A 26686-nucleotide genomic window follows, 5' to 3' on the forward strand; every position below is an offset into this window, starting at 1 on the left:
CGCTTTTGTTGTGACGTCCCCCTCCCGCCCGGCGCGTCTCGATTGCGCCCGCGCACAGGGAAGGGGTGGGCCCGCTCGGGTCGTCGCCATCCCGGCAGGCAGCCCTCGGCGTGGCGCTGCGTCCGCCCTTCGGCCCCAGCCGGCGCGAGCCGCGCCACGGGCTGCTGGCCCTGCCGGCGCGCAGCAGATTTCAGCGCTATCTCTAATCGAGGCAAAACCGAGGTGGCCAAGAGAAGCGGGGCGAGAGCAGGCGGGCGAGGAGCCGGCCGAGAGGCGAGCGGCGCGGACAGGAAGCGGCCCTTGGGAGGGCCGGGAGCCCGCGCCCTGGTGCCACCAAAAACTACATCGTAAAATCCCACGTATCGAGCTTCACGTTAAAAACCCCGCTCGCTCGGGACGGGCCGCGCCGGCGGGAGAGGCGACTATTTGCCGTATTTCTCGGGGGCTGGTTTTAGCACTGGCCCTTACTCCCCGCAACGGCAGATTAAATGCCGAGGCGCCACAGAGCCACCACATCCTGACAGCTTAAACACGGTCCTCGGGCGGCAGGCAAGGAAAAGTACAGGCTGCAGGAGGTCAGCGGGGCTGGAGTAAATGAGCGGCACGGACGAAGCCCATCAATCCCGGGCGACAGGGGAAAGGCGAGGAGCTGCCGCGAACACCGGCAGCCGCGCGGCTCGGCGCCTCCCCGAGCCCAGGCCGCGCTTCCCAGCCGTCCGGGAAAGGTGCTCGCAGCAGTTCTGGCGGCCGCGGGCGTTTCTCAGCCCGGCTCCCTGGGCTAACTGCTGGGACAGGCTCAGCCCTGCCCGCCCAGCGGGACACGCTGCGAAGCCTTCCTTAGGAAGACGTTATGGCAAGCTCATTCAAGGCTTTTAGCCCAGGCCATCATCAACTGTCAGAAAACGGCCACCGACTTCCGAGGAGGAACGTCCACCTCGCCGGCAGCGGAGTCCATCCACCGGCCACAGCTCACGGCCCCAGTTTCTGTCTTGGCCCGATCCTGCTGCCTCGTGCTCAGCGTTGGCAGAAGCCGGCGTCAGGCTCATTGCAGAAACGGGCTCCCCCTCCCCTTCATCTCTGAGACAAAACCGGCTCGTGTCCTCCAGCAAGCCCAAATCAGTCCAGCTTCTGGCCAGACGTTACCTTACAGGGGATGTGATGCCTCCAAACGGAAATTGCAGCGAGAGCAGGTGGGTTTGGGGCCTCTGCCAGCACCGATGGGGCCGGTGAAGCGCAGCAGGCAGGCAGCCCAGCCGCACCAGGCTGATTCGGGTGCAGAGAAGGGCTCAAACCACCTTCTGCAGCTCCATTTCTAACACAGCACCCAGCATGCTAAAGCGCGATCCAGGACCAACTCCATAGGATGGGGTCAGGCTGCCGAGTGGGATAAGGGACCATTTTTTAAAACTCCTAGACAAAAATCCCTTATGGAAAGACATGTGCAAGTGCAAGAACATTGGGACGTACCTGGGTGCAAGCCTCTCCTGCAGGAAAAAGATCTTCTGCATCTAAGTGCAGGATAGGGAGGTCACCGACCACGCAGGGTCTAGAGGAGCTAGGCTGAACCACCACTACTACTCACGTTGCACTGCCAGGGAGTTAGGCATACCGCAGGCAGCGGGAAAGCGAGCTGGGAAACAATTTTGCTTTGAAAAAAAAAATCATACAGCAGTTGTTTTACATTCCTCTGCAGAGACTGCTTTAATATCCAGAGCTCAGCTGTGGAGAATACAACTAGGAAGGAAAATTGTGATAAATTATTTAGAAGAGAGTCTTTTTTTTTTTTTTTTTAAATCTTCTTAGGTCTGAACTAAGTGCTGTTTCCCAGTGCAACAGGACATAAAGCAAATACAGCAACTCTAATTAGCAAACCCAGGAGCCCAAGATTTTTATCTTCTGTGACTCATGCAACCTATGCAAATAGGAGTCCATCAGATCACACCCAGCCTCTCGCAGCAGGTCTGACTGCCAGAAAGGTAGAAAGCAAAACTTCTGAATTAATTGTGTATTTGAACAGAGAAGAACAGGTCTCCTGGTACAAAACAGAGCAATACACAGTGAGATGCGTTTAGACTGATAGACTAGCCACCCTTCCTAAAAACCAACCCACGGGGCCCCATATTGCTTGGCAGCCAGGGCAAGAGGAACACACAACATCGGGCACTGCTAGGGAAGCACAACACGGGGGTCCGTCAAGCTGTGGCCATCCATCATCAGGACGTTTGAACGCTCTGTGCAAAGATCCAATCTCAACTGAATGCACTTTTGTTCTTAAGGGTCTCCTTCAATGGCTGAAGGCCCCTGGCCTGGATGGACTTGGTAAGGGCCATCCAAAGAGTCCAGCCATCTCTAGGATTTCATCTCTGCTCTAGGTCTATTCCTTGTTTTCCAGCTAGGAGAAGGTTTTCCGCGTTGCAACCGTCTATAAGTACAGATGCTGAAGGAACTTCATCTGTTTTGCACACCCTCATCAGAAAAGCTCCGAGCTCTAAATATCATCATTACTGCTTCTGAATGAAAATGCTCCTCTTCCATTTGCTCTGAGCAGCTCTGGAGAAACAAAGCAAACAGCATCTTTTAAAGCAGCTCTAAGACGGGCACTCAAACATATTCATTCCTATTCTTTCTAGACTTGTAACAAGCGTCCAAGCCTCTCACATAACAGATACTAACACCATGCTGTAAATAACCTCTTCAGAAATTAAATATCTCCTGCTCAACAGGCAGCCTATGCCTTCACAAAAGCCCCTGGCTGCCAGATGCTCTACCTATGCTACCTATTTCAAAAATCTTTGTTAAATTTTCTTTGAAAGAATTCATTCTTTTCAATAGCAGGGAACAGCCTCTGGCAACTGCAGCATTTCCCATAAAAGGCATTAATGGAGAGCAGCGTTAAAGATCTGGATGACCATTGCAGGGGAGGCCTCTGCTCTAACCCAACTAGGCCCCGAGTTACTTCCATCCCTTCTGAGCAGGCCTGCAGGCAGACAGACACACAGGCATCTGGGTTTCAGTGGTCTTGCAGAAGAGGGAAGTGGTGGGCTCAGTCCCTCTATGAGGCCACCAAACACATTTCTGGCCCCAACCATGGTTATGGCTGGTGGCATCACCTGCAGGACAGCTAATGCATTTCACATGAGAGGGCCAGGACAGGGAGGGAAAGGGAGCAGCTTTCAAATGCATCTGTAGTGTTCTGCTTGGATGACAAATCCCCTCAAGCCATCAGCACCTAAACCTAGCGCTGAACAGAAAAGTTTACATAAAGCAAGAACTAGTTTTGTTATCCAGCCAAATAGAGCTACTGGCAACGACAGATGTGAGACAAGAGGAGCAGGCACCAGGGGAGTCCTGAACACAGTTCAACTCACATTGACTGCTGCAAGGCCTCGGGGGGAGCGAAGAACACCAGGGATTTCTTTACAGTGCTTGACAATACATCGAGTGACTCCTGCTGGGGTTATAAATTGATGGTGCACTTAAAAATGCATGTGTCACTTTGCAAGTCACATAAGAGCAGAGGCGAGTTGGGCACTTTTGGCCGTTGCCGACTTTGCCAGATCTTTTGCATTCAGGGATCCATTCTGAAATGGCGACAGAGTATCTCATTCTGAGCCCAGGGTTGGGAAAGTATCAATTTTTGTGGGCCTTTTGGAGTTCCTTCAGATCTGGGCAGGTTTCTGTGCTCAAAAGCAGTTATGAAAATACTAGCTCTTATGACCACAGTGTAATTTTACCAGCACTGGGTCCCACGAAGAGAGACTTGTCAACAACTAAGAACCACACAGACATTTCAATCCAGCAGAATAATTTTATTTCGCTGGGCAAATACAGCTACATATTGACTCTGGAATTTCCTGGCAAATATCAACTATATGATCCATGAGCAAATCCCGCTGATGGCTCGAGTATACAGAATCTATAGTTTGTGCTCACATTAATTGATTTGTCATGTTTGGATTTCCCAGTCATCCAAGTGAAATAAATTCAGACTTGCTCCAGTCACAACACTGCTCACAAGCACCTGGTTAAAAGTCACTGAAGAGTTAATTACACAGTTATCTGATCCACATGAAGAGAAAGCAACCTACTACTGCGATCCACAAACACCTTTTCTCTCTTTAATGCTGCTGCTCGGAGCCTTTTCAACAATGGACATGCAGTATGTTGTAGGATGGTCAGTAGTTCTTCGGGCCTTCACCACAAAAACAACAACTAGAACATACGGCAGCAAAAATCAAGGCAGCATTTGACTGCACATTCGCAGCACGCTTCCACTGCCAGTCTCAGAGTGATTAATAAATTGCCACTCATGCTGGCACCTGTACAAAGGAGCATGGCACAAAGGCAGCTCAGCCACCCTTCACAAGAGGTCCAAGCAGCACAGGGACTTGGGCACGAGGGGGATATTTGTGCTTAGGGTACGGGTCATTCAGCTGCCCGCACAGTTTGGAGGACAAAAGCTTGCTCAGCTTCAACCAGACATTGTTTTGGTTTTAATTAGGTATATATATGTTTAAAAATAAATAAAAATGGCTGCTGTCAGTACCAACGTGATATAGCTATCAGCCAGAAAGGTCAGACTCTCTTCAGAGTGCTAGCCTGACTCTCCAGTGGTGCTTGCCTGGCAGTCTAAATTGGGGAGATTTTTGCGCCGTCTTATCTGTACATCTTCATCCTGAAGGGGAAAAGAAAAAAAGAAAAAACACAAACTCATTCTTCAGCATCTTACTTTGAGCTAGATAAAATCTGGCCTCCTCCCCTCTACCTTTTCTTTACCCACCAACCATTACCCATCGAAGGTCAGTGCAGCAAAGTCTTTAAGGCAGCCAGAAAAGTGAACGGCTGCAACCATCAGTCCAGCTCCCTGCTCAGAACACCAAAGCCACCTTACACCCTCACACTGGCAGCTACCCAGGCTCCTTCCCAAACCGCTCACGTGCTCCCATTGAGAAGCTATTCACATTCATCAAAACAGGCTGCTTTAGCTTTTAACCCTGCTGGCTACTGTAGCCCAAATGAGAGAATCAGGGATACAGCCCTTCTAGAGCTTTGTTTCTCAGGTCGTGGGCAACATCATGTGAACTGTGGCCACCTAGTGCAGGTTTTCCTCCGCATGGGCCTGAGTTCCCATATAATCATGGAACTATTTTGCTTGGAAGGGACCTCTGGGGGCCTGTAATACAATCTCCTGCTCAAAGCAGGGCTAGCTAGTGCTAGATCAGGTTGCTCAGGGCCTTATTTATTTAGTTTTTGAATATCTGCAAGGGTGGAGTTTCCATGACCTCTCTGGACACCTATTCCAGTATTGAACCACATTTTCTCCCCATATCCAGTCAGAATTTTGCAAGCTGTGCCTGTCACTTCTTGTCCTTTTGCTGCGCACTCCTGAGAAAAGCCTCACTCTGTCTTCTCTGTACTCACCCAGCAGAGAGTTGAAGGCAGCAGTCAGATCCTGTCCTCACCTTCTCTTCTCCAGGCAGAACAAGCCAGCTCCCTCAGCCTCTCATTGTACCTTACGTTCTCTAGCCCCTACCTATCTTGCTAGCAAGCCCACAAAGCCGCGTTTTTCCCAGGACATGGCCACGTTTCACCACACAAGACACCTCCTTCGACTGCTTACTTGAAAAGGGTGAGCATGTGTCATTTAACATCTGCACTGTGCAGCAAGCCAACTTACTTCTGCAGAGTCCTCCTTAGCAAGTTTCTTCCAGGTGCTTCTCTCAATAAGCCTTCCCAACACAGCTGTGCCTCACACCCACCCCACACAAATCACACAGGACTCAGCAGTAACACAGTTACAGCCCGTTTCCAATGCAGTTCGTACCGAGTCAGAGTCTTCTTCAACCTGGTTGCTTAGGAAATTAATATAATCATCCTTCTGGCTGTCCAGAATTTCTTCCTCATACTCAGTCTGGTAGTCTGACTCATCTAAAGAGATGAGGAGAGAAAAAACAATGATTTTTAACTAGCAGTCAGAGAGGCAGAAAAAGCTGGAAGAGGAATCACGATAGTTGTCCCTGTTGAGTGCCCAACCAGGGCAAAGTGACTGCAGGCCAACTCTCAGCAGCTCAGCGTACTAGGACTACTTAAATACAGATCTCAGTTACCCAGCCTGATTACAAAGACAAGCTTCAAACTGCACCCTGCACGTGAAGTGTTGTCCCAGAGCCCTCCAAAGTCTAAAGAACCTCGAGCAAAACTAGTGAGCTACAAACCGTGCACGTTATTGTGGTGGGCGCCTGCTGCCCAGCCTGATGCAATACAGACACTGTCAACAGGGAGATGTTCCCACTTACTGGTGAATGCTTTTTGCAGTACAGTTGTTCTGTCTCTCCCCATCAGTCCAGACAAGACCTGTAAAATACCTTCAGAAGACATGCCGACAACCTAGAAATTCTTGCTTTCCTGAACGTTTAAGTTAGACTCCCTGGAAACACAGACTTACAGGCATATAGTGAATTCTTCCCGGTGCTAAGCCCTCACCACTGCAGAGATGATAATTACGTGTCTCAAGCTCTGGTCCACAGGGGACAGTAACATTTACACTCCCCACCTCTCCGCAGGGGAAAGTCACCTGCTCTTTCCAATAATCTAGAGGATTAACATAACCAAGGAAAACTCAAGAACCTGTCCTCTGCATTCAGCTACGTTTTAACAGTGTTGCCTCTACTTCAGACCTGAAGAGCAGCTTCTGTGCTCCGATGAAGAAGACGTTACCCTTCCCCAAAACCCCATCTCATCATCAGCACCCCTAACTTCTAAAAGCAAGGTACATTGTGTAATGAAGGGCTGCACCATCTACTGCGCACAGCATCTCATTTCAAGCATTTTCTAGTAGACTGAACGTGTGGGGTCCCCCACTTCATTTTCCCCGGCCTGACTATTTGCTGGGATGGTGAAAGATCTGTATACAGCTAACACGATGAGGTCAGATTAAACGGGAAATCTAGCAAAAGGCTTTTTCAATGTTTGTCCATAGAAGTACATCCAGGCCTCAGACGTGAGATAAAAGGTAATAGCCGATTCAATCCTTTAGAATCACAATTTTACCAACCCCTTTACAAGCATGCGTTTCTGATGGCTCAAAAGCAAAGAATTCTTAGTGACAGTTATAAGCTAAACACAGTCTTAACTACTACACAGACCTCTGGCAAAGCCACTGCACTCAGAGATGCTACCAGCATCCCTGCCACCAACAACACTCTCATTCTTAAACTCCTCAACAACTTCCAGCTGCGCTGTCCAGTCCTGGGAGCTTGAGGCTTAATTTATTAATTTGTCCTAGAAACTCCTCCTCTCAGTCAGCATCCTTCCCTTGTTACACCACCTGATGAGCACAGACAAGAGTTACCACTACAGCAACCCCTGCAATGAAGAGCAAGAAAAGGAAATAGTTTAACACCTTTGCGACATACCTGCTTGCTTCTTCCATTTCACTTCCATTTCTTCATGTCTAGCTCTTTGGACCTTCATATTCATTTGTAGCTTCATTTCTACTTAGGTTTTCTGTCAACTTTACTTCAGTAAACTCTTGAACTTTGCTATTTTAACATGTCCCTATTGACCTTTGCTGGTCTGCTTTCCCCCTTCCAGTATGTTCACCCTTCGTATATTCTGTTGCAGTTGCCTGAGCACTTTCCATGCTGAATCAAAGCTTTAAACTCCATTGCTCCTGGATCTGTTTGCCAGGACAAAGCCATGCAAAACGAGGCACAGAAGTCAGCAGGAGAACATACCACCAAGGCCCAGTCCCCTGTCCTGAGCATCACCACCCACTCCCAAGGAATGAGATACATCAGTGCAGAGCCAAGACATCTTCCAGCACGTTAGGTCTAGAAAGCATACAAGAAAGTAACTTGCTAACCTGACCAACTCTATCCCACATCAACTCAATAGTCAACAACTGATGAATTGTGCTAGCGCAGACACCCATCCTTGGTCTCGATGCACTGCAGAGTACATCAGCAGCCACTGCAGAGCCCCATCCCAACCAAGCGTGAAACCAAGGCATGCATGCTGCAAAGCAAAGCAAGTCTCAGGAGATGACTTTTCATTTGTACGGCTTCTGCCACCCAGTTTTTCAGACTGTAATTCAATGCATGAAAACGGAAGAACATAATTTTAGTGTTAAATTGCATTTTCTTCTCATGAGTTAATTCAGGTCTGCTCTGAGTTGCTAAGCCCTAGAGCCCTCAGCCATATGGTGCCCTCTGTCTTCAGGGTGTCCTGAGAAGCAAGTACCTGATGAGGGCTTCATTTAATAAAGACATAAAACAAGCAGCCTACAATCAGCTGCTGCAGGACAGCAGGCCCTTACAAAGGCCAACAGAGGAACCTATGAAGCATGGAACCGCAGGTACATATGTCAATTTAAAAGCTTTTAAGAACTGTGCAGACCACGGTTACGCAGAGATCCCCTTTGTTCTTAAAGTGGATCCCATAGTACATTAGAGCCTGACATCCAAGGTAACATGCCACACAAGCTAAAGCAGACTAGATATCAAAAGAACAAAGATTTGTACAATAAACAAGAAGAAATACCTGTTTTTCAGCTCTGCAGTGAAGAAAATGGCTTGCGTTTAAACTGGATTCTTGATTAAGCATTTCTCTTTTTGAATAACAGTCAATAGCATCTGCTCCAAGCTGAAGACAACAGTACGGTCTGTTCCAAAGCATTTTATTCTAACACAACAACTACAACCAACTGCTAGAACATTAGCACTAGAGACATTTGGTCATTTTTTTTTCCTGTGGTTCAGAGACTCATTGCTAACTTTTACTAAAAAAAACCTACTGATAACCTTTGATAAAACGCACTGGAGAAGCTGGAAACTCACCTGAACAGCAACAGATAGCACAGCGAGCAGTTTACAACTCCACCAAAACTGACCAAAAATCAAAATCAAATACCTCAATTTTCCAAGCGCTGCTTAGCACCTAACAGGTCCATAAACACATACGCGGTGACAAGGGAGTGATGTCCTTTCCTGCATCCTTCACATGGTAATTCTGGATGCTTGAGGACCACGAGGGGAAAGGAGGACACATCCTCTCGCCTGCTCTCCCTAAACCGCATCTCGCGTGGCCCCTCTCGAAGCAGAACGCAGGACTAAGCCCCACGTGTCTGCAGCTCCGGAGGGCGTCGCTCACTCATGCAACAACATCTCCCAGAAGCTTCAAGCAGGACCAAGGCCTTAGTGTCCTGGGCAACGTAGCAACATCCAAACACTTCAATTTGAAAATGAGCAAAACCAATCAAGCAGCTAGTAGACAGACATACAGGCAGACTGTCATAAGAGCAAATGGCTGTTGACGTTTACTATATTTAAAGCACTCGGGCATGTGCTAGCTGCTGCCATTGCAAAAAGATGAGGTCCTTGACCTCAAAGAGCTAGTGAAGAAGAGATTATGCCACGGAAAGGTACTCGAACCTCCCGTTAGTGGAGGCAGTAGTACATTCACAGTAGGAAGATCACACAACTACTCTTCATGCAAGATACCTGCTTTGTGATTCCGTAGCTTTTAGCATTTCTTTTATAGCCTGATTTTTGTAGGCAACATAGCCGAAGAAAATCAGTGTTGTGTGGCTAGAGGATTTCTGCTTCAGTAACCCAAATTGACTTCAGTGTTATTCAGGGAATCTGGTAGCTCACCACAATCTAAGGTGCATTAGTCCTTTTTAATGAAATTATTTTTTCAGCAGTAAAGATGTTGAGAGTGAGCTAAGTGCCCAATAACTGTCTCTCTTGAGAGGTTGCAGTATCACTTCAATCATATTGGAAAACCAGGCATTTCACAAGATTAACATTTTTTCCCCAAAATCTTTTTTTCAAACGACTGTTGCTCCAATTGCTCTATTACATGACTCGATAGTGTCCTTCAGTCATTGCATGCGCTGAGCCTGCTACCTCACACCACACCGTGAAACTTGGCAGTGGGGACTGCCTAATACGTTATTGCTTTGGAAAACGGGAACCGAAACCTGCTGCGGGAAATCCTCCAAGTGCCTGCATGACTTAGGTCCTCAGAAATCCCTTACGGATGGAAATGTGACCAGGGATGAGGCTGAGCCTCTGTGGGAGGATGGCATCTGTGCTCTACTGACCAAGGCCACAGCTGTGCAAAATGCAATTACAGCTGAACAAAGACAAAAAATCCCAACTGAAAGTGTTATGTTGAAGTGTTACGATGCAGAACGGAAACACAGCCACAGATACTGCAATATCTCAGCTGTGAAAACAAGCTTCTGTTTTCCTACGTGTGCTCTTCCTCCATGCTTTTGTTCATTTGCAGTACACAGGTATGCTGGGCCCAACACAGGGTTTTTGTGACTTCCTTCTGGGAGTGTCCTTGCACTCGCCTCTTCCTGATGGACAGACGCTTTTTTTTTTTTTTTTAATCATTTTATCAGTTTGCTCAAGAGCAAAGAAGAAACTCCACTCCTTTTCCTCCTAAAGGGGATATGGCTTCAGATTTGGAGGCTCTGCCAGCCTCTGCTGGTCAGAGCCTTTCCTCCCTTGAACCTGCATTTCCCTTCTTTGCCTGGGTTTTATAGCCTATCAGAATATAATTTTTGTTTCCTTTCTTGGAACAAAATTATTGATACATTTTCTCTGTCCAGCCTGTGACTAGCAGGACCAGCAAAGCATTTCCAAATCCCTGAGGTCTGAGATCTCTCCCTGGAAATCCCTTCCTGAGAGAAAAGTTTCATCTTCCTCCTCAGCAGTGCCATTTCCTACACGGGCTACCAAGAAGCATCCTATCTTTTCACTTACGCAGGACAAAAGCAGTCAGATCATCTTCACCGACATCACTAGTGGACAAATCCAAGGGCTCACCAATACATGTGAGGTACCACCTGATGGCCCCAAGGCCCACTGCCAGGGGAGCAGGCCACACCATGTCTAAGCTTGCCTTGGTAAAGCCTTTTTCCCCTGATAACCAGCAAGGTAGTTGGCCCAATGCTCCAGAAACCTCTCCAGCAAGAGCAACATCATCCCAGAGGCACTGTGGTGATGCTGCACCCAGAGGAACGGCTTTGTAGTCACTGCCCACCAAAAGATAGGCAAGGTCCCTGCAGGTATTGCATGGCCTCACCCACAACATCAATGTAAAAGGCCCCTCAAGCCAAACAGCCTATATCCATAATTCTCTTGTGCCCTGCTCTGGAGTTGCAACGATGAACAGGTTTGGGTATTTGAGAGGAGCACACGGCACTTGCCCGTTCTGTCTTTAGTACCCCATGCACAGGCCTTCTGTAGGGCAAAATTTGTCATATCTACTTTTTGAAAGATGTGTCACTGTATTGTTACTTATTCATGTTTCATGGCCTTATCCAGCAGAAGAGGGATCGTCTTAATAAGGGCAAGAAATCAAAATCTATAATGCAGAAATATCCGTCACAGAACACTGGTTAAATCTCAACAGGCCTTAATGCCAATGTCTTAAATAACCACGTTACATGGACTCCTCATTCTTATGCACAATGGCTGTTTCAAACACATTTGATTAATATTTTCTTCGTGAGGCATATGATTGCAATTAGCATTTCAAATTACCACAGGGACATCTCTACAAACAGAGTCACAGATGGAAGGGCTGCTAACTTTAGCTTCTTCTCTGCAAGAACAAGAATCGGGGGGAGGGGGAAAGACGGGTTATAAAAAGCACCAACACGGAAAACGATTGCAGATTACAGGCCTGCAAAGCTCTCTTTGATCCTTTTCGTTAACTGAACTTCGGTTACAATATGTACAGGGAACTGCTCTGTAGGGCATGTCTGAGGCACAAAGCGCTCAAGGGCTTCACAAGCCTCACAGCATCGGAGCGCGTACCTCTGTGCAAAAATCCAGGAACCGTTACCTATTCCTCATTAGTTCCCAATAACAGGAGCGTACATAAAGCAATCAAGCCAGTGACTCACTCCAGATCACGTTCCCATTAGCAGGAAAAGATCCTTCAGTCAGAGCTCTAAATCACCCTCCTCCCATTTCAAAAGGGCACAGACAAAAGCCATCACAAGGACCAGCACGAGGAAGAACGAAAGCTTGTCTTTGCAAGAGTTGCCCCACACAAGTCATTCCCCTCAAGTTAGGCTAACTTGACTAGCAATTACTCCCCCCAGCAAACCCCTGTGGGGCACAGAGGGTAATGGATTGGCAGCGGATGCTCTGCCACCGTGGGAACACCCCATGCCCACCTCCTTGCTGATGAGGCAGTGGGGAAAAAGCACATGGAAGGGTCTGGCTTGGGGCAAGCTCAGGGGATATCTCCAGGCAGAGGATCCGACAGAAGAGGGGAGACAGCTGGCAACTGCTGGCAATATTTCCTGCCTCCCTTAACAGGCAACCACCAGCCCCTGAACCATCATGATTTACAACACAGGGTGTTAAGGAAAGCAATTAAAAAAGGAGCACAGGAGGAGCAGGCAGCCTTCCCCACCTCGGTGCGGAGAATGGCCATGGCCTTCCCGCGGCATGCAAAAACGAGCGCTTTCATAGCGCTGACCAGATCATCCAACTCACCGTCCGCCACAGGTGCTTTCACCGGCTCAATTCTGGACACTATTTCTGCCAGGTCCGTAAAAGAGGTGCTGGGGCAGGTCACATTCTGAAATATAACGCAGGTTTTACATACGTTATCCAAACATATACCAAAATGCAAACAATTCAAGACTGCATAAAAATGATATTGAACAGGCAGAAAGCTCCAGACATATAAAGTCACCACAACTCCCCCTGCAAAAGCTGTTACTCATCAGGGAGCAACTCACAGAGCAACTATTCTCATACAGGCCGGGTTTGCAGAGCCGGGATTGCCAGCTGCAAACAGAGACTGACTTGGGCAACATCTAATGGAATGACAGAGGCCACTGCTCTAGTAAGAAAAGTTAAAAAAAAAAAAAAAAAAAAAGATTTAGGGAACTGTCGAGAAAACTTCAAAAAAGAAAAAAAACGAACTGAAGAGTCTTGCCTCTGTGATGGACAGAGCCCATTTTACTTGTCTGTTGTGTATCAGCGCACTGTGTTACTTTATAAAAGGGATTGAGTGGGCCAAGTGGAGCTCTCTGAGGAGACTCCTCCTTCCCTTGGGAGCAAAGGGGCCTTGCAGGGAGATGGGACAAGAAGGGTTTAGAGTGCCCAAGCGAGGCCAGCAGAGGATGAGAGTGAGCACCGCACACGAGCCAGCCGTGAACCTGCAGAGCAAGGCCATGGGAGGCTGCATGGACAAGAAAGCAGCAGCCCTGGCGCTGGGCTGACTAAGACCCACCAGGGACCACAGCGTTTACTGCAAGTGAGGGAGCTGGAGGTGCCACAGCAAGCAAGAGCCTGAGGTAAAGGGCCTGCCTGCAAGGAGAAATCTCTCCCACTGTCATTTCTCTTTTAAATAAACCTATGCTATTTTTACTCTGTCTCACCCCAGCAGTGGGTTGTGCGTTCTCTATTTTGAAGAGTTGCCTGCTCTAGTTTCTCTTCTAATCAAACCCAACATGGGCACTGAAGAGCCATTTTGGTCCTTCCGCCTGCTTAGCTTCAAGGGGGGAGCGTAGGCAGCCCTACCTACCTCCTCGGGGCCAGGCACAAGGTCACCAGATGGAAACCTGGACAGCCTTCGCCTTTTTTCAAAGGCGGTGATTTTCAATTAGCACAAGGGCAAACTCCCACAGAGGCGAGAAAAGGGGAAGAGCTGACGGGGAGGCACGTTATTGCTGCTGAGCTGCCGGAGGAACTGTTGTGACAGTCTCTCTTCCAAACACTCGGACCTGCCCACGTGCCTAATACAGGGCACTTTTCCAAACCAGAGGCTTTGTGAGCAATTCTTTGCTCTTCCAGCAAGAGCCTGGATCCTGTGAATCATACACCCCCTGAGGGGGTCGCAGCACAAGCCCATTACAGCTACAGCAGACCACTTGCTGTTGACCTCTTCATCTGTAACTAACTTTTGATGTCGTTTAGAAGAGTCGAAGCAGGGTGCGGATCCGGGACAAAAAGCTGCTGGGAGTGGTGGACAGAGAAAGACCCAAAAGGAACTAAAAAAAATACCTGTCTGAAATGAAACAGCGGTAGCTTAGGACACACATTTTAAAAGATAAAGAAGTAAGAAAGTTCAGAAGGAGGTTTGACCATTAAGGGAATGGCAAGAAGAGTCAGTCCAGCCTCATTTTGAGCATATGACCCAAATGGTCCCGGTGAAGCTTTTGCAGAAGGCGAGTTCCCAGGACAGAAAAAGAGCATCTACATCTTCATTTCTTGCCATATGACTAAGTAAGGGATATGCACATACTCTAGCCACAACGGAGGGACAGCAACATTAAGGGCAGTCACCTGTACTCTAAACCATGGATGCTTACCAAGCAAACAGGCTGTTTAGTTGCATCAAGTGCTCACACGGACTTGCAGCAAGCTATCTTTAGGAGCACACAACAGAACAGGGACTAAGTTCAGAGCGGACGGAAGACCAGAGCACTGTATGAATTGCCAAAAAAAGCAACCAACCAACCAAAAAAACAAAACAAAACAAAACACCAAGCACCCTGCATGGACCATCACCAAAAGGTGCCTCAGAAAAACTAGCATCTGCTCATGTGCTCACAGAGAAAAGCTGTGAGGACAGATGAGTAGGAAGACAACCACAGGTGTGACCACTACCCCTGGATTACAGTTACTGACATACAACTGATTCTACTTGTAACCCCGTTAGAGGTACACCTGGATGAGGCAGCAGCACCCCAAAGTCTCAGTGCTAAGGCTGGAACACCATTTGTGGGAACCAGGTGTTTTCCCACACTCGTTTGATGCTTTGCCAATAGAAATTTAATGTTTAAACACTTTCTCCTGCTATTTTTAAAGGGCAAAACCATATTCTTATCAGTTAACGCAAGGCAAAGAAGTATCTCGGATTCATTTGCAACCTCCTCTAAAACCTTTCTGCTGGTGTTTTTTCCAAGGAGGAGGAAAGTATTCTCTTCGGCACAATCTTTATTAAATAAATGAGAGAAGAAAGACAGACACTATTGTAGCGTGTTAGATTATATTTAGCTTTGACTATGAATAACACTTAATAGACAAAGCTTCCCTGAGGAGATCCAATTAACAGCACTGCATTACTCTGCACTGGGGAAGAGAGAGAGTTGTTCAAGTGAACTCCGTGCTAGGTTCCCATTGTTCTCATCTTCAGTATTTGCATTTTTGAGAAAAGATAAATAGTGACTGAATGATGAAAGTGAAGGAGAAGTGTTTAAAAGCTTAAAGATCTTGAGTTTTTGAAACTTGAAACACAGAAATAGTATAAGAAAATGAGTCTAGCTCCCGGAGATGTTGAACGCTCTAGAAATAGCTGAAAAACTAAAACATAGAGCATCAAAACCTTTGTTCATAAAGGCAAGTTAAAAATAACAGCTGTTTTCCATGGAAGACAGCAGAGCTAAAGGACTTAAGTGACTAATGGATTCTGGGGCGGAAAAAAAAAGCCAAATGTCCCAGTGAAAGCTTGCGATAGTGAGTTATTTTGTAGAAATTATTCTACCAAAACAAAAGTCAGATTAAAAAAAATCATGTTTTTTACTAGACTTCAGACTTTTCAGACCCAAAGCAGAAGACTTCCCAGGTCCTCGAAGCATGGCGTGGAACTCAGACTTAACTCCAGCCTTGGGGAATACACAAAGCTGACAGCACCCGCTCCATAACCAGGGCAGTTTGTCAAGCCATTCTCCTGAACCCACCGTTTTCATAACCTTGGTGTCTTAGCAGTCAGCACTTTCTGCCTTGTCAAGTGCATACCTAGAAATGCAATGGCCAGGCAATGTCTATAACAACTACATGACATATTTTCTCTCCAGGGCAGCTAAGTGCCAGAAAAAACAGGGTAGATTATGAAAGATGTTCAAAATCTTGCATGATACACAACTATAATCACAATTATAATATGATAAATCATGATTTAACTGAAACATTAACCTGAATTATTAGATTCTTTGTAATGAGCAATTTTTACAGAAATCTTCTTTAAAAGGTATATTTGTTACAGCAATGAAGATGCTCAAGCTTATTACCAAGCAATTGGTGATAAAAGTTAGAGGATGAAACAGGACATATAACCATTTCTGATAAACAGCCACACAGCTCTCTCTCCCTCCACTTCTCTGCATGACTATTAATTCACATACCAGCATATAACTGGTGTGAACACAAGATCTAAGAGACAAAACAAGGACCTCTCTTTTGCATACGTCTTCTGACTGCAGCTCAGGCTAACGTAACTCCTAGTCTAACTCATCTTCTGAATAAGAAATAAGAAGCTGATGAGTTTGGGCGCTCTTTCGGCTATTCCGATCACCAGCTAAGTTCCCACAAAGCTCAGTTCCTCTGTGTCCCTCCCACACCCAGTCACATCAGCTTGGGTGGGATTCATCTGATATCAAGGTATCAGTGCAGTCACCCTTGGCTCCCTTTGAAGGCAATAGAGCTGAGGGTACCGTTCATCTTAACCCAAGAGAGCAGTTCCATTTCATCAAGTGACTCACACCCTACAAACATTTATTTCTCTCCACTGACTAATAGGAGTCTGGGACAACTAGCTCAGATGTGGATGTCGGATGAAGCCAACTCTACAGCTTGTTGCTGGGTTCATGCCCAGCCCTTCAAGTACTGCCCCTCTCCCTTTGCTCACACCATCTTTCTCCTAACAAAAACGCTCAGCCACAAATCTCTGGAAGAGCAGCAAACTCTCAATGTCATTTTTCACCTCTATTAACTTTCCTAATTGAAGCTCACTACAGTTATGATACATGTGGCAAACGTTTTAGAACTTAAAATACTGCTAATTTCCCAGTCTCTACAGATGATAAAGATGAATTACTGGGTAAAACATAAAAGCCTTTGTAGCACGTGGGTTTCAAATTAGAGGAATTCAAAGGAGGGTAAGAATAATAAGCCAATATATTATAATAGTGCACCCAAGTTATCAAAAAGGTGATAAGTTTCTTAAAAACAGCTAAGATTTCCACACCCAGAAATTCAGTCGCCCCATGGAGAGTTACTGAACCAATTCTAGAGGCTGACTTCAATCCTTCAAACCGTAAAATCAAGAGATTTTATCCTACTTTTAAACAGAAATCTTAATACAACTGTAACCACATAGCAACTATGTAACCTGTAGATTTGCCATAATCAGCCATTTAAATTACAAATTACACATTAACTACTCCATTGGGCTGAAGCAGGCAGAATGAATTGAAAAGCTGTGTGAAAGTCAGTACTTTGACAACACTGCAAGCTTTCACGGAGCCTTAATGACAGCTTTATGAAATGCCTTTTTCTAATAAGTGAGTGAGGAAGACAAAAGTAGCAAAACAAGAACTCTAAGGCCTCACAGGGATTTTAATTCTTGGCTTAAGACACGCTCACAGGACAGGTGCAATTCATGTTTTCTGGAAGCATCTGAGAACTATTTGAGCCACATTGGGTCAGTCAGTAATGGCTGTGATCAAACTCCAGCGATGCCAGTTCATGTCCTCCGTGACAAGCACCAGGCAGCTGATAGGAGAAAGAGCCACTGCCTGGGTAGACCAGCGCCTAGTAGCAAGGAGAATGTCCAGGCACCACCTAATGTTTGAGATGCAAGAACAAGTGAAAAATGAATTCCCAAAAAGGTTACTTGTGCCTATCCAGCATTACTCAGAGGCAGTCCCTGTGCACATTCATGCAATGGGTACAAATGTGCCCCATCACCTGAAAGCACAGACCGTCCACAGTCGCACCCTATACGCTGATGCTCAGGGCAGAAAGCAGCTCAGCCAGCAGCACTTCAGTGCCCTCTACACTGCTGACCTGCACAGGGAAGGAGAAGAGAAAGGTAGGCATACAAATGTGCACCCATCAGCTACGGGTCTCAGAAAACGCCGGTTACTGGTGTGCAACCTCTCTTCCTTCAAGCACACTTGTATTGTGAGCGATTCCAAGTCACAAACACGACATTAATAACCTGTTAGAAAGGAACAGCAACTACAGAGCCACCCTACGAAGTACTGCATCTGTTCCTGGAGTGTCAGAGAGAGCACAGTGCTTGGTCAAAGCATGGATGGACACATGACAGATATCACAGGAGGAGATTCTTACAACATGCCTGTCAAAACTGCTTAGAGCACCCTTTAGCCACACGAGGTCGGTCTGCCTTGGCAGTTTCACAGCAAGTCTTGACATAGACTGCAAAAACTTTGGATCTTTAGGCGAGTAGCACAAGTGGGCCAAATTTTCAAAGGGGCCTAGTCCTGTGAATGCAAAAGGAAGCTCCTTTGACATGGTCTGTTGTTCACCTTCAGGTTGAAAGGGGAGAGAGATGGGGCTTTCTGATTAAGGGGAAGCTCAAGCATCCCCTTACATCCATAGATGAATCTAAAGAGATGCTCTCTTTATAGAAATAAGGCACAAGCAGTAGCAGCTACAAGTGCTTAAATCTCCTCCACTCTCCTTGTAGGTGATGATCAAAGAAGTGCAGGACCTCACTCATCCAGGCTGTGGTTCAAGGAAAGAAGTGGAAGTTTCTGAAAAACCGATCATACCTTTTCTTACCTAATATACAGTTTTAATTAATATGTGCATGCTCACAATAAGGACTCGAGGCAATCATTCTCCTTCATACCCCTGACCAAATGCTGTGCAGTACACAATTTGACTTGCATGAAATAGTTCTTGCAGGATGGTATATTTTAGTTGAACACTTACATCAGAGGTTTTGGATTTGCAAGTCTCTTGCCTGTCTTTTAACATCTTGTCAAGGACTCCACTCCTGCACCATACATTAAATACAGTTTTTCCATGCTGATATCCCACTTCCTGGAGAGGGGGGGGGAAAAAAAAAAAAAGAGAGAGAGAGAGTTAGGGGGGAAAAACATGTAACTGGCAACTAAAAAAAAGTCTGTCATGTCATCCACTCATCAGAAGGAAATCCAGAGGGCTACCCCGAACCTCGGATTTGCTTTTTGGTACCTAACACCCTTAGCTATAAAAGCTGTTCAGTCTAAGAAATAGGGGGAATGATCAAGCAAGCAAGGTGCTATTTTAAGTCCAAATGCTTACTTGACCTTTGATCCTACAGTACGTAATGAAAAGTGCCACCTGACACAACTATTTTTACAGCAGTGGCTTGAAGCAGGCTGTTCATAAAATAATGCCATATAAAGAGAATGGAAAAATCTCTAAGCTTAGTATACATATGTCCTCCCAGTACAGGCTCCAAAATCTCTTTTAATGAGTTCAGCCAGATAGCACTGAAAATGCAAGTTTTAGTTTTCCGGAACAGATGAGATGGCACATACACAACATCAAAATCACAAACTCCATATTCCCCTATTTCAGAAGTCTAGATTAATTTGCACTAGGAATAACAACATGGCTCTGTATCACTAGCATGAAAACAACTGGAAAAAAAACCCAAAGTAACAGCTCTAAGTTGCACTCTTTCTAACAAGACAGTAAAAATGGCTTTGAAAAATCAAATTCTCGAGGATAGGGCAACAGGTGTCAGGAGTCGCCCTGGCTTCTATTTCCAGCTCTCTCAGTGACTGCACACTAAGCCTCATGCTTGCACAGCAACTACGAGCATTTGAAGCAGCCCTGGCCAAGCTGGTCATGTCCCTGGTCTAGTTTTTGGAACAGGACTCTAAGCACAAGGAGACACTTAGAGTGGAATCCACCTCCTTCGATCTATCGTAGCTTCTCAGTCTGGGTGGAGACGCGATTAAACTCAGGCGCAGAAGGGACCTGATAGCTCTAGAACTGGCTTGATCCGAATGATTCAAAATAACTGAAAGAAGCTGAGCTTCAGGAAGTGACACGTGGCCAACTTATCTCTATACAGGCTGACACAAAGGGGGGTTTTTGACAAGAAAGATGGATTTGTATTCTTTTGAAAATGCTGAATTACACTTTTAAGGCAGGAGGATCTAGAAACATAAAGAGGCATCCATTTCTATTTTTGGGAAAATCCATGCATGCAACTGAAATAAAACACCTCTACTTCATACCCTATTGTGATACAGGAATCCCTAAAAAGCCCTTTAAGAACACCAAGGTTTAAAGTTTCCCTGGCACAAAGGTTATTCAGCTATTTTGTGAGCAATGAAAATCCAGGAGGGTGCTGCCCACTCAGTACCTGTAGCGTCTTGTATGGAAAACTTGCTTAGGGCAAGTGACCTCTTCGAGAAATTGCACTTTTCTCAAGTTCTTTTTTCCCCACTAAGGAAAAAATTGCCTGATGTCTTTAAATCTCCTTAACGACACCAGATTAGACAGTGACAGAACAATGATTTGACAGCTCACTGTCCGGTCTTGTGATGATCTATCAGACCCAAGGTTCTGAAAAGGGCCAGGACACCCTTGCTAGCAAAGAACATTGTTTACCGGGGAAGTCTTAGATCCACCACTGTCAGAGCGCCCCGTTTGCCCAGGAGTTATGGGACATCAATCAATGGATGGTTTGGAATAGCTGCTATTTGAAACTAAGGGTGCTCTCAAACATGAATCTGCAGAGCCTGATGTTATTACTGCTTTTGTTAAGCATTTATATGGCAGTATTAGGAACCAGTACTGAGAAAGTAACCTGCAGTACAATCTCTAACCAAATGAGTACTGTAGGTTCTCAATATATCCATAGAAAAAAAATCTACTTACAGGAAAAAATGGCTTCTTTTTTTTTTTTTTTTTAAACTAGACTAGGAGAACAAGAAAAGCTATGCAGAAACACCTGAACGCGGAAGAAGTCTGTATTGCCGAAGCATGCAAAGAATGGAAGGAGATAAAACAGCCTCCCTGAAAGCAGATAATGAGCCAAAATTGCTATCATTACCTCAAAGTGGGTAAAAATCTTTTAATTTCTAAATGTTGAATTATGTCGCTATGACACTTCAACTTCCCATCTCGGATCAATTCTTCCCATGCTGCCTTCTAATACATAAACAAAACTAAACCCTGAAGACTTGTAACTTGGTACTACCCTTTTTTGTAATGTCCTTCCACTGACATTGGTGCCATTCTACTGATACTCTATCAGGTGCAAAGGAATTGTGGATGATATGTTTTATTAATAGAAGTGTTGAAATGTTAACTGAGCCAGATATTTTAGCATGTTGCCCCCCTCTCAGTGATTCATGGCTTCCCCTACAGGCTCCTTCAAATCTTTCACGTGACCACATGCTACACAATCAGGGAAGAGAAACGATGCCACGTGACAAATCACAACTGCCCAAAGCTGCTCCGATACCAAGCTGCTTGTTTGTAGCAAGCAGCTGAGCTAAGTAGTAAGAATTGTCAAAGTTGAGTGAGGCAACTAATCTGTTCACAGGTTATTATACAGTAAACATAACTAACTCGGTTTCTTTTGTTAATCTGGGCTCACAGTCATGGTATCCGTCCATGGTATTATTTAGTGCCAACTATTTGCTCCATGTCAATGGACTTCTCTTATTCTCAGACTAGTTAGGAACTAATTAGCGCTTGGGAACAGCAGAATTCCACGGAACGGCTATACAAGGGCCCTGCCTTCACCCAAGATGCACTTACACAGATTTCATCAAATTTCCCAAAGTCCAGGGTGCCATATCGGTCAATGGGTGGCCGGATGTACTCGCAGTAATCACTGTTCTTGACCATCTCCAGTTGCCGCACACAGCACACATATGCAAGCCGTGTCTGGATCTCTGCCATATTCAGCACCTGCCGACCAGACACCGATTACATTTCAGAAATTTCATTTCAAAACACATTCTGCATTCACAATGGAAAAAAGCAAGTTTTCCATCGGATGTACTCCAAGAGCTCACAGAAGCCTGCTGAAGCTTTCACACATCAGCACCTCCATCTGTTTCCCAGGCAGTATGGACAGCTAGCCAACAAAGTCTCTATAATCCACAACGTTTGAAAGGGAGTTGCCTTCAAACATGTTCCTGCAGTTCACGGTGGAACTGAGTTTTTCATTCCAGTACATGGCGGTAACTTAAGAGAGATCTGTGCTTAGGTAAGAGGAGCACCATGAGCTTTCAAGGCAAACATTAGTGATGATCTCTACTGTACCAGGGCAGAGGTCTGACAGGGTCTTCCACCTCTCAGGCCAAACACTCCCGCTATGTGATGGGAGCGGCAAGCTCAACTGTGCCAAAGACAAAAAGCAGGGAACTTGGCAGTTGCACCAGCTCCGAAAGGGAACCCTGGCCACCACTCAGGGACACACTCAACAGTCGGAGGACATAAAAACAAAAACACTTTTAATTGCACAAAGTTACAACTTTTATTATTAAACAATTGTAAATTCTGACTTTATCAGGACTAACTGCACCTGTAAAAAAAAGGTTTCTTTCCTCTAACAGTCCTATCATCCTCTGTAGTCCACATTCCTCTTCCCAGACCAAGGCTCTCATCTCCCCCAGGACACTACATTTCCTTTGGTGCCAGGGTACTACCCAGTTTTCTTCATCAGTCAGCTCAAAGGTAAGAAAGAAGATGGTCTGCACCCAAGCTCGCTCCCCGAATAAACAGGGGAAAGCTTCCTGCTCTGTACAGAGAACAACTATCTTTTTAGTATAGTCTCTTATACCTTGACTTTCTCCACCAGCGGATTCCATCTCTTCCAGAGCAGCCACCAGCCAGACAAGCAGTCTCCGTAGTTGGTGAGGTCTGTCTCATCCCGGCTTCCCACATCGATTGCTATCACCACCTTTGCACCCATGGACCTTGCAACATCAGCTGGTGGGAAAGCAAGCCACGTCAGTACACTTTCCAGCAGTGCTGTCCATTCCGGTGCTGCTCAGCCAAAGCCTCCACGCACATGGCTAAGGATCGTCGGTGTATAACCTGACCTAGTGCCGCGAGACAGCTCTGCCGAAACACCCTTTCCCCGGGGAGGCTCCTGCCCTATTTCAGCTGTGGGCTACCACCAAAAGGAGAGAGCTCAGCGTGCTGCCCCTTAGCACTAGACCTAGCCAGTATGTAACTGCAGGGTTACATACTGGCTCACATTGCTGAACATTGGTAAATGCCATTTACAGCGTACGTTTTCACCCAGATCAGGAGGCTGAACTGACACACTCAGAGGCTGCACTATCATCCCAATGCAGAGCAGCAGAACTGGATGCGGGCAGCAGGGGAGGGAGGGCAGGAGACACTCAGCTCGAGTCCGCAGTTGCACCAAATTATGTATGTGAAAGTGCACATTAAAAACACATTAACGCTACCTCACGTGGCAGGACTCATGAGAACAAAGATCTGGGGAACATGCGTAGAGAACAAGCGGCCTAAAGACGGGACGTGGCAGGGCTGAGACGCAACACTGCAAATTGAAGATATCAGTAAAGAAAAGGAACAGTAACGGAACCAGACAGCAAGGAAGGAGTCTCAGAGGAACGCAGTCTAAGAAAAAGCTTTGAGATGCAAGAGAAAGATTCACGTTTGGCAACGGAAGAGTAACGAGATAACACTTTCCACTTTGGAGTCAGTAAAAAGAGGACCAGCTGCAGCCTTTGGATAAGGGCAAGAATTTAGGCAAGTTCTAAGGGAGAGAAGAGAAGGATGCACTGCTCACAAAATGAATTTATATTTCTTCCACACCCCCAGAGTCCAAGATAGTTGCAGTTTTCAGAATAGTTATGCGTAGGAAAACTACAGCGCTGAAGAGCCAATTTAGATGCTTAATTTAGGCACTTATTTAAAATAGAACCGTTCTCTAACTTGGATTTAAATTCTTGGGCTGGTTCAGTCTATTGCATCTTTTCTACCCCATTCCTAGCGTCACCTACATACGTTTTCTTTGCAGTCTCAAGATGAACAGGTATAAAGGTGCCTTGGTGTGCAATTCATACTTTTGCCAACAAACAAACAGCAAATGTCAGACACAGACCTTGTTTTTTTGTTTTGTGTTATTTTCATTTCTGTTCTTTAGGGAAATACTGCCCTTTGGGAAAATACAGTCTGGGATTGTGTCTTGAATGTGCAAACTATTTCGATCAATCAGATGTGGAGCATCTAACTTGGATTGCTCTCTATGCATTTAGACACCATTATAGCCATAAACTCCACTGACACTATATATCTCTTTTCTGTCTTGGCCACCCTCCTGATCCACCTTCCTTTCAATGCCTTCTGACTGCGATGACAACCCTCTGACATAAAAGATGTCCAGAATAAATACGAGTGAGTTCACATGCCTTCGTCCCTTTTGGCCGCGGTCGTCAGAACACTCCTTACTCCACCTCAGTCTTTCGCGCACCAGTTAATTCCACCTCTGCTATGTGTTAGCAGCTACCCAGGATGATGACGACTATCAGGTGTAGCCTTCAGCCTCAGGGCACAGCACTCAGCCACCACCAGTGTCCTCTCTAGGCTGGGAGGAGGAAGCTCCTACCTGCCACGGGAGCTACAAGACTGGATGGGGCTGCCTAGCTCTTCCCCTACGTGCATAGTCGTATATTGTGCCAGCTCCTCATAGACACACGCTAGGCTGACCTGCTCTCAAGGATAAACATTTGATTTGACAAAGCTACTCAAAGCATTCGCCGTTTCAGTCCCGTGGCTGCAGTGCAATTAAAACTCCAAGCTGGACAACTAAAAAAAGGATTTTAATAAGTGGTTTGCTGTAGCAATTTTCATTTACTTTCAATTATCTTCTATCAAGCGTTCTGACAGTGTGTTCTACTAACATAGAAATTAGTGTGAATTAGGAAGAGTTAATAATGCTGCTTTCTCAGAATTTTCCTATTCAGGTGATGCTCTTCGAGAAGAAACTCAAAATATAGACTATACGGTTATAGTTTAATTTCTGTCCTCTTTGCAATGAGCGCTAGAATAAATTCAAAATTAGCTTGCAATTATATTTTCAGAACATGCCTACTAGGAAGTATTTCATAGCAAAAAATAGTCTTAATAAAGCCATGGTAAAGCTGACACCTAGGAAACTGAGAACAATGACTCTTGCTTGCCATCATGAGATAAAAAGCGTCTGCAATGTTTCCCACTCTCTTTTTGACAAGTAATCATGAGGCCATATGGTTTTGCAGACAGTTTGACTGGCTGCGTTCTTGGTGACTTCCTCCCAAGCGACACGTACACCTACCGGGAAGGTTGTTGATATAACCTCCATCCATCAAGAGATGCCCATCCTTTGGATCACACAGAGGGGGCATATACCCAGAGAGAGACATGCTGGCGCGGACATACCTCCACAGAGAACCTGCAGCAAGGAGAGGGAGGGAATGGCAATCAGAGTAATTTACCCCCACGGCGATGTGGGTAGGCTTCTGTACTCATTAAAAGAATCAGGAGATGGATGCTCCCCTGAGAATACCATTAGAAAGTTATTAAAGCAGTTCATTATTTTCTATACCATAATTTCTGGCTAGGAAAAAAAAAAAAGGCTATTCAGATACACATTCAGACAAAGACCTGCGGGGGGGGAAGGGGGAGTTTTAAGCACATGCCTAAAGCACATTGCCTTCAAGGAGGCTTCAGCATATGCCTGGCTGCAGGGATCATCTTTAGTGCTTTGTTGAGCTTATGCTGATAAGTAAAGGAAAAGGTTTCTCCAGGGGACAAAGGGACGGAAAGAATAAGCAGACTGAAGTGCAGCTAAAGCCTTTATGTTCTACAAAAATCTACTCAAAACAGACTTTTAGCAGGAGATGAACATGAGAAATATCTGTTTTCCCTGCTTTATAATAAACATTTCCACTCAGTAAAACTAGAGCAAATACATGGTTCTTGGAATGTTTCTGTAAATAGTGCTGAAAGGAAGAAAGTTATAATCTTTTCTTAAGCTGTTAGAAACAGAAGGTTTAATCAAGTAGTAACTGATTGGATCCATTTCCTACGAAACCTTTTGCTTTAGGGCTCTTATTTACCAATTTCTCTCTTTTAACATTTGCATCAGCTGAACTGGGAAGACGCTGCATTCCCAAAGATTCTGAGAATCACACCCAAGTTGTTAATCTTTAAAATATCAAAATTAAATAAGAAATGTAGTGTGAGCTCAGCTCTCAGTAATTAACTACTGGTGCTTTAAAAAGCCACTCTTGCCAGCAACCTGGGAATCAATTTTTTTTTTTTTTTTTAAATATATAATGGTTCTTCTAATTATAACCCAAGCATTCCTATTGCTCAGGAGAGGTCAATACTGGCAGGAGAATTGCTTTTTATTATTAACAGTTCTAGTTTAACTGGAACTTCTACCCAAGAAAAATGCTGACTACTTCTGTTACACTCCACAGACAAAAACCAGATAAATGTACAAGATGGGAAATGGCAGAGCAAGAAAAATCCTCGCTCCTGCATTCAGTGAAGTCTGGAGACACCAATAACCATTTTCTGGCCAGTTTCTATCCTTATTTTAAAACTTCTGCCTAAGCGAGGAAACTGCCCTCAGAAAGGCCACATAAGATGTAAAGAAAGACTGATCTCAGAAAAAAAGAAAACGTTGGAGATGACGACAACTCATTATGTTTCAAAGAAAGCAAGCACATCTACAGAGACATGTTTGGCATGTGAGGAGCCCATCTGGCATACGCTAGCACGGCAGTGCAAGAGCCCGGACTCCTTTCCCGGCCCGGGAGGGAACTGGAGCGGCATATCCACGTGTCTGAAACTCTTCTCAGAGTTTGCTATCCAAAGCCACATACAAAACTTATGTAAACCATAAATGCAATTCC

The 26686-nt window shown here is 45.6% G+C and overlaps 1 protein-coding gene across 3 annotated transcripts in view; it reads right to left on the reverse strand.

Moving 5' to 3' along the window:
- Positions 1 to 2164: 2164 nt before the first annotated feature.
- The window catches only part of PNPLA7 (patatin like phospholipase domain containing 7), a 137136-nt gene continuing 112614 nt past the window's right edge, over positions 2165 to 26686 (reverse strand). Inside the window, exons 30-37 of one of the 3 annotated variants that reach the window (XR_011135650.1) lie at positions 25099 to 25215; positions 22588 to 22736; positions 21558 to 21710; positions 18723 to 18833; positions 12525 to 12609; positions 5825 to 5928; positions 3369 to 4675; positions 2165 to 2550 (exon numbers count right to left, since the gene is read on the reverse strand). Coding sequence is in view for 2 of the 3 variants with exons in the window: in XM_068915160.1 (XP_068771261.1) it covers positions 4595 to 4675; positions 5825 to 5928; positions 12525 to 12609; positions 18723 to 18833; positions 21558 to 21710; positions 22588 to 22736; positions 25099 to 25215 (800 nt within the window). In the remaining variant the exon portion in view is untranslated. Of the gene's footprint in view, positions 2551 to 3368; positions 4676 to 5824; positions 5929 to 12524; positions 12610 to 18722; positions 18834 to 21557; positions 21711 to 22587; positions 22737 to 25098; positions 25216 to 26686 lie in introns of those variants that run through there. The other 2 variants (XM_068915160.1, XM_068915161.1) reach the window with 2 other exon arrangements.

The sequence above is a fragment of the Struthio camelus genome, chromosome 20, assembly GCF_040807025.1.
Source record: "Struthio camelus isolate bStrCam1 chromosome 20, bStrCam1.hap1, whole genome shotgun sequence".
NCBI classification, from domain to species: domain Eukaryota; kingdom Metazoa; phylum Chordata; class Aves; order Struthioniformes; family Struthionidae; genus Struthio; species Struthio camelus.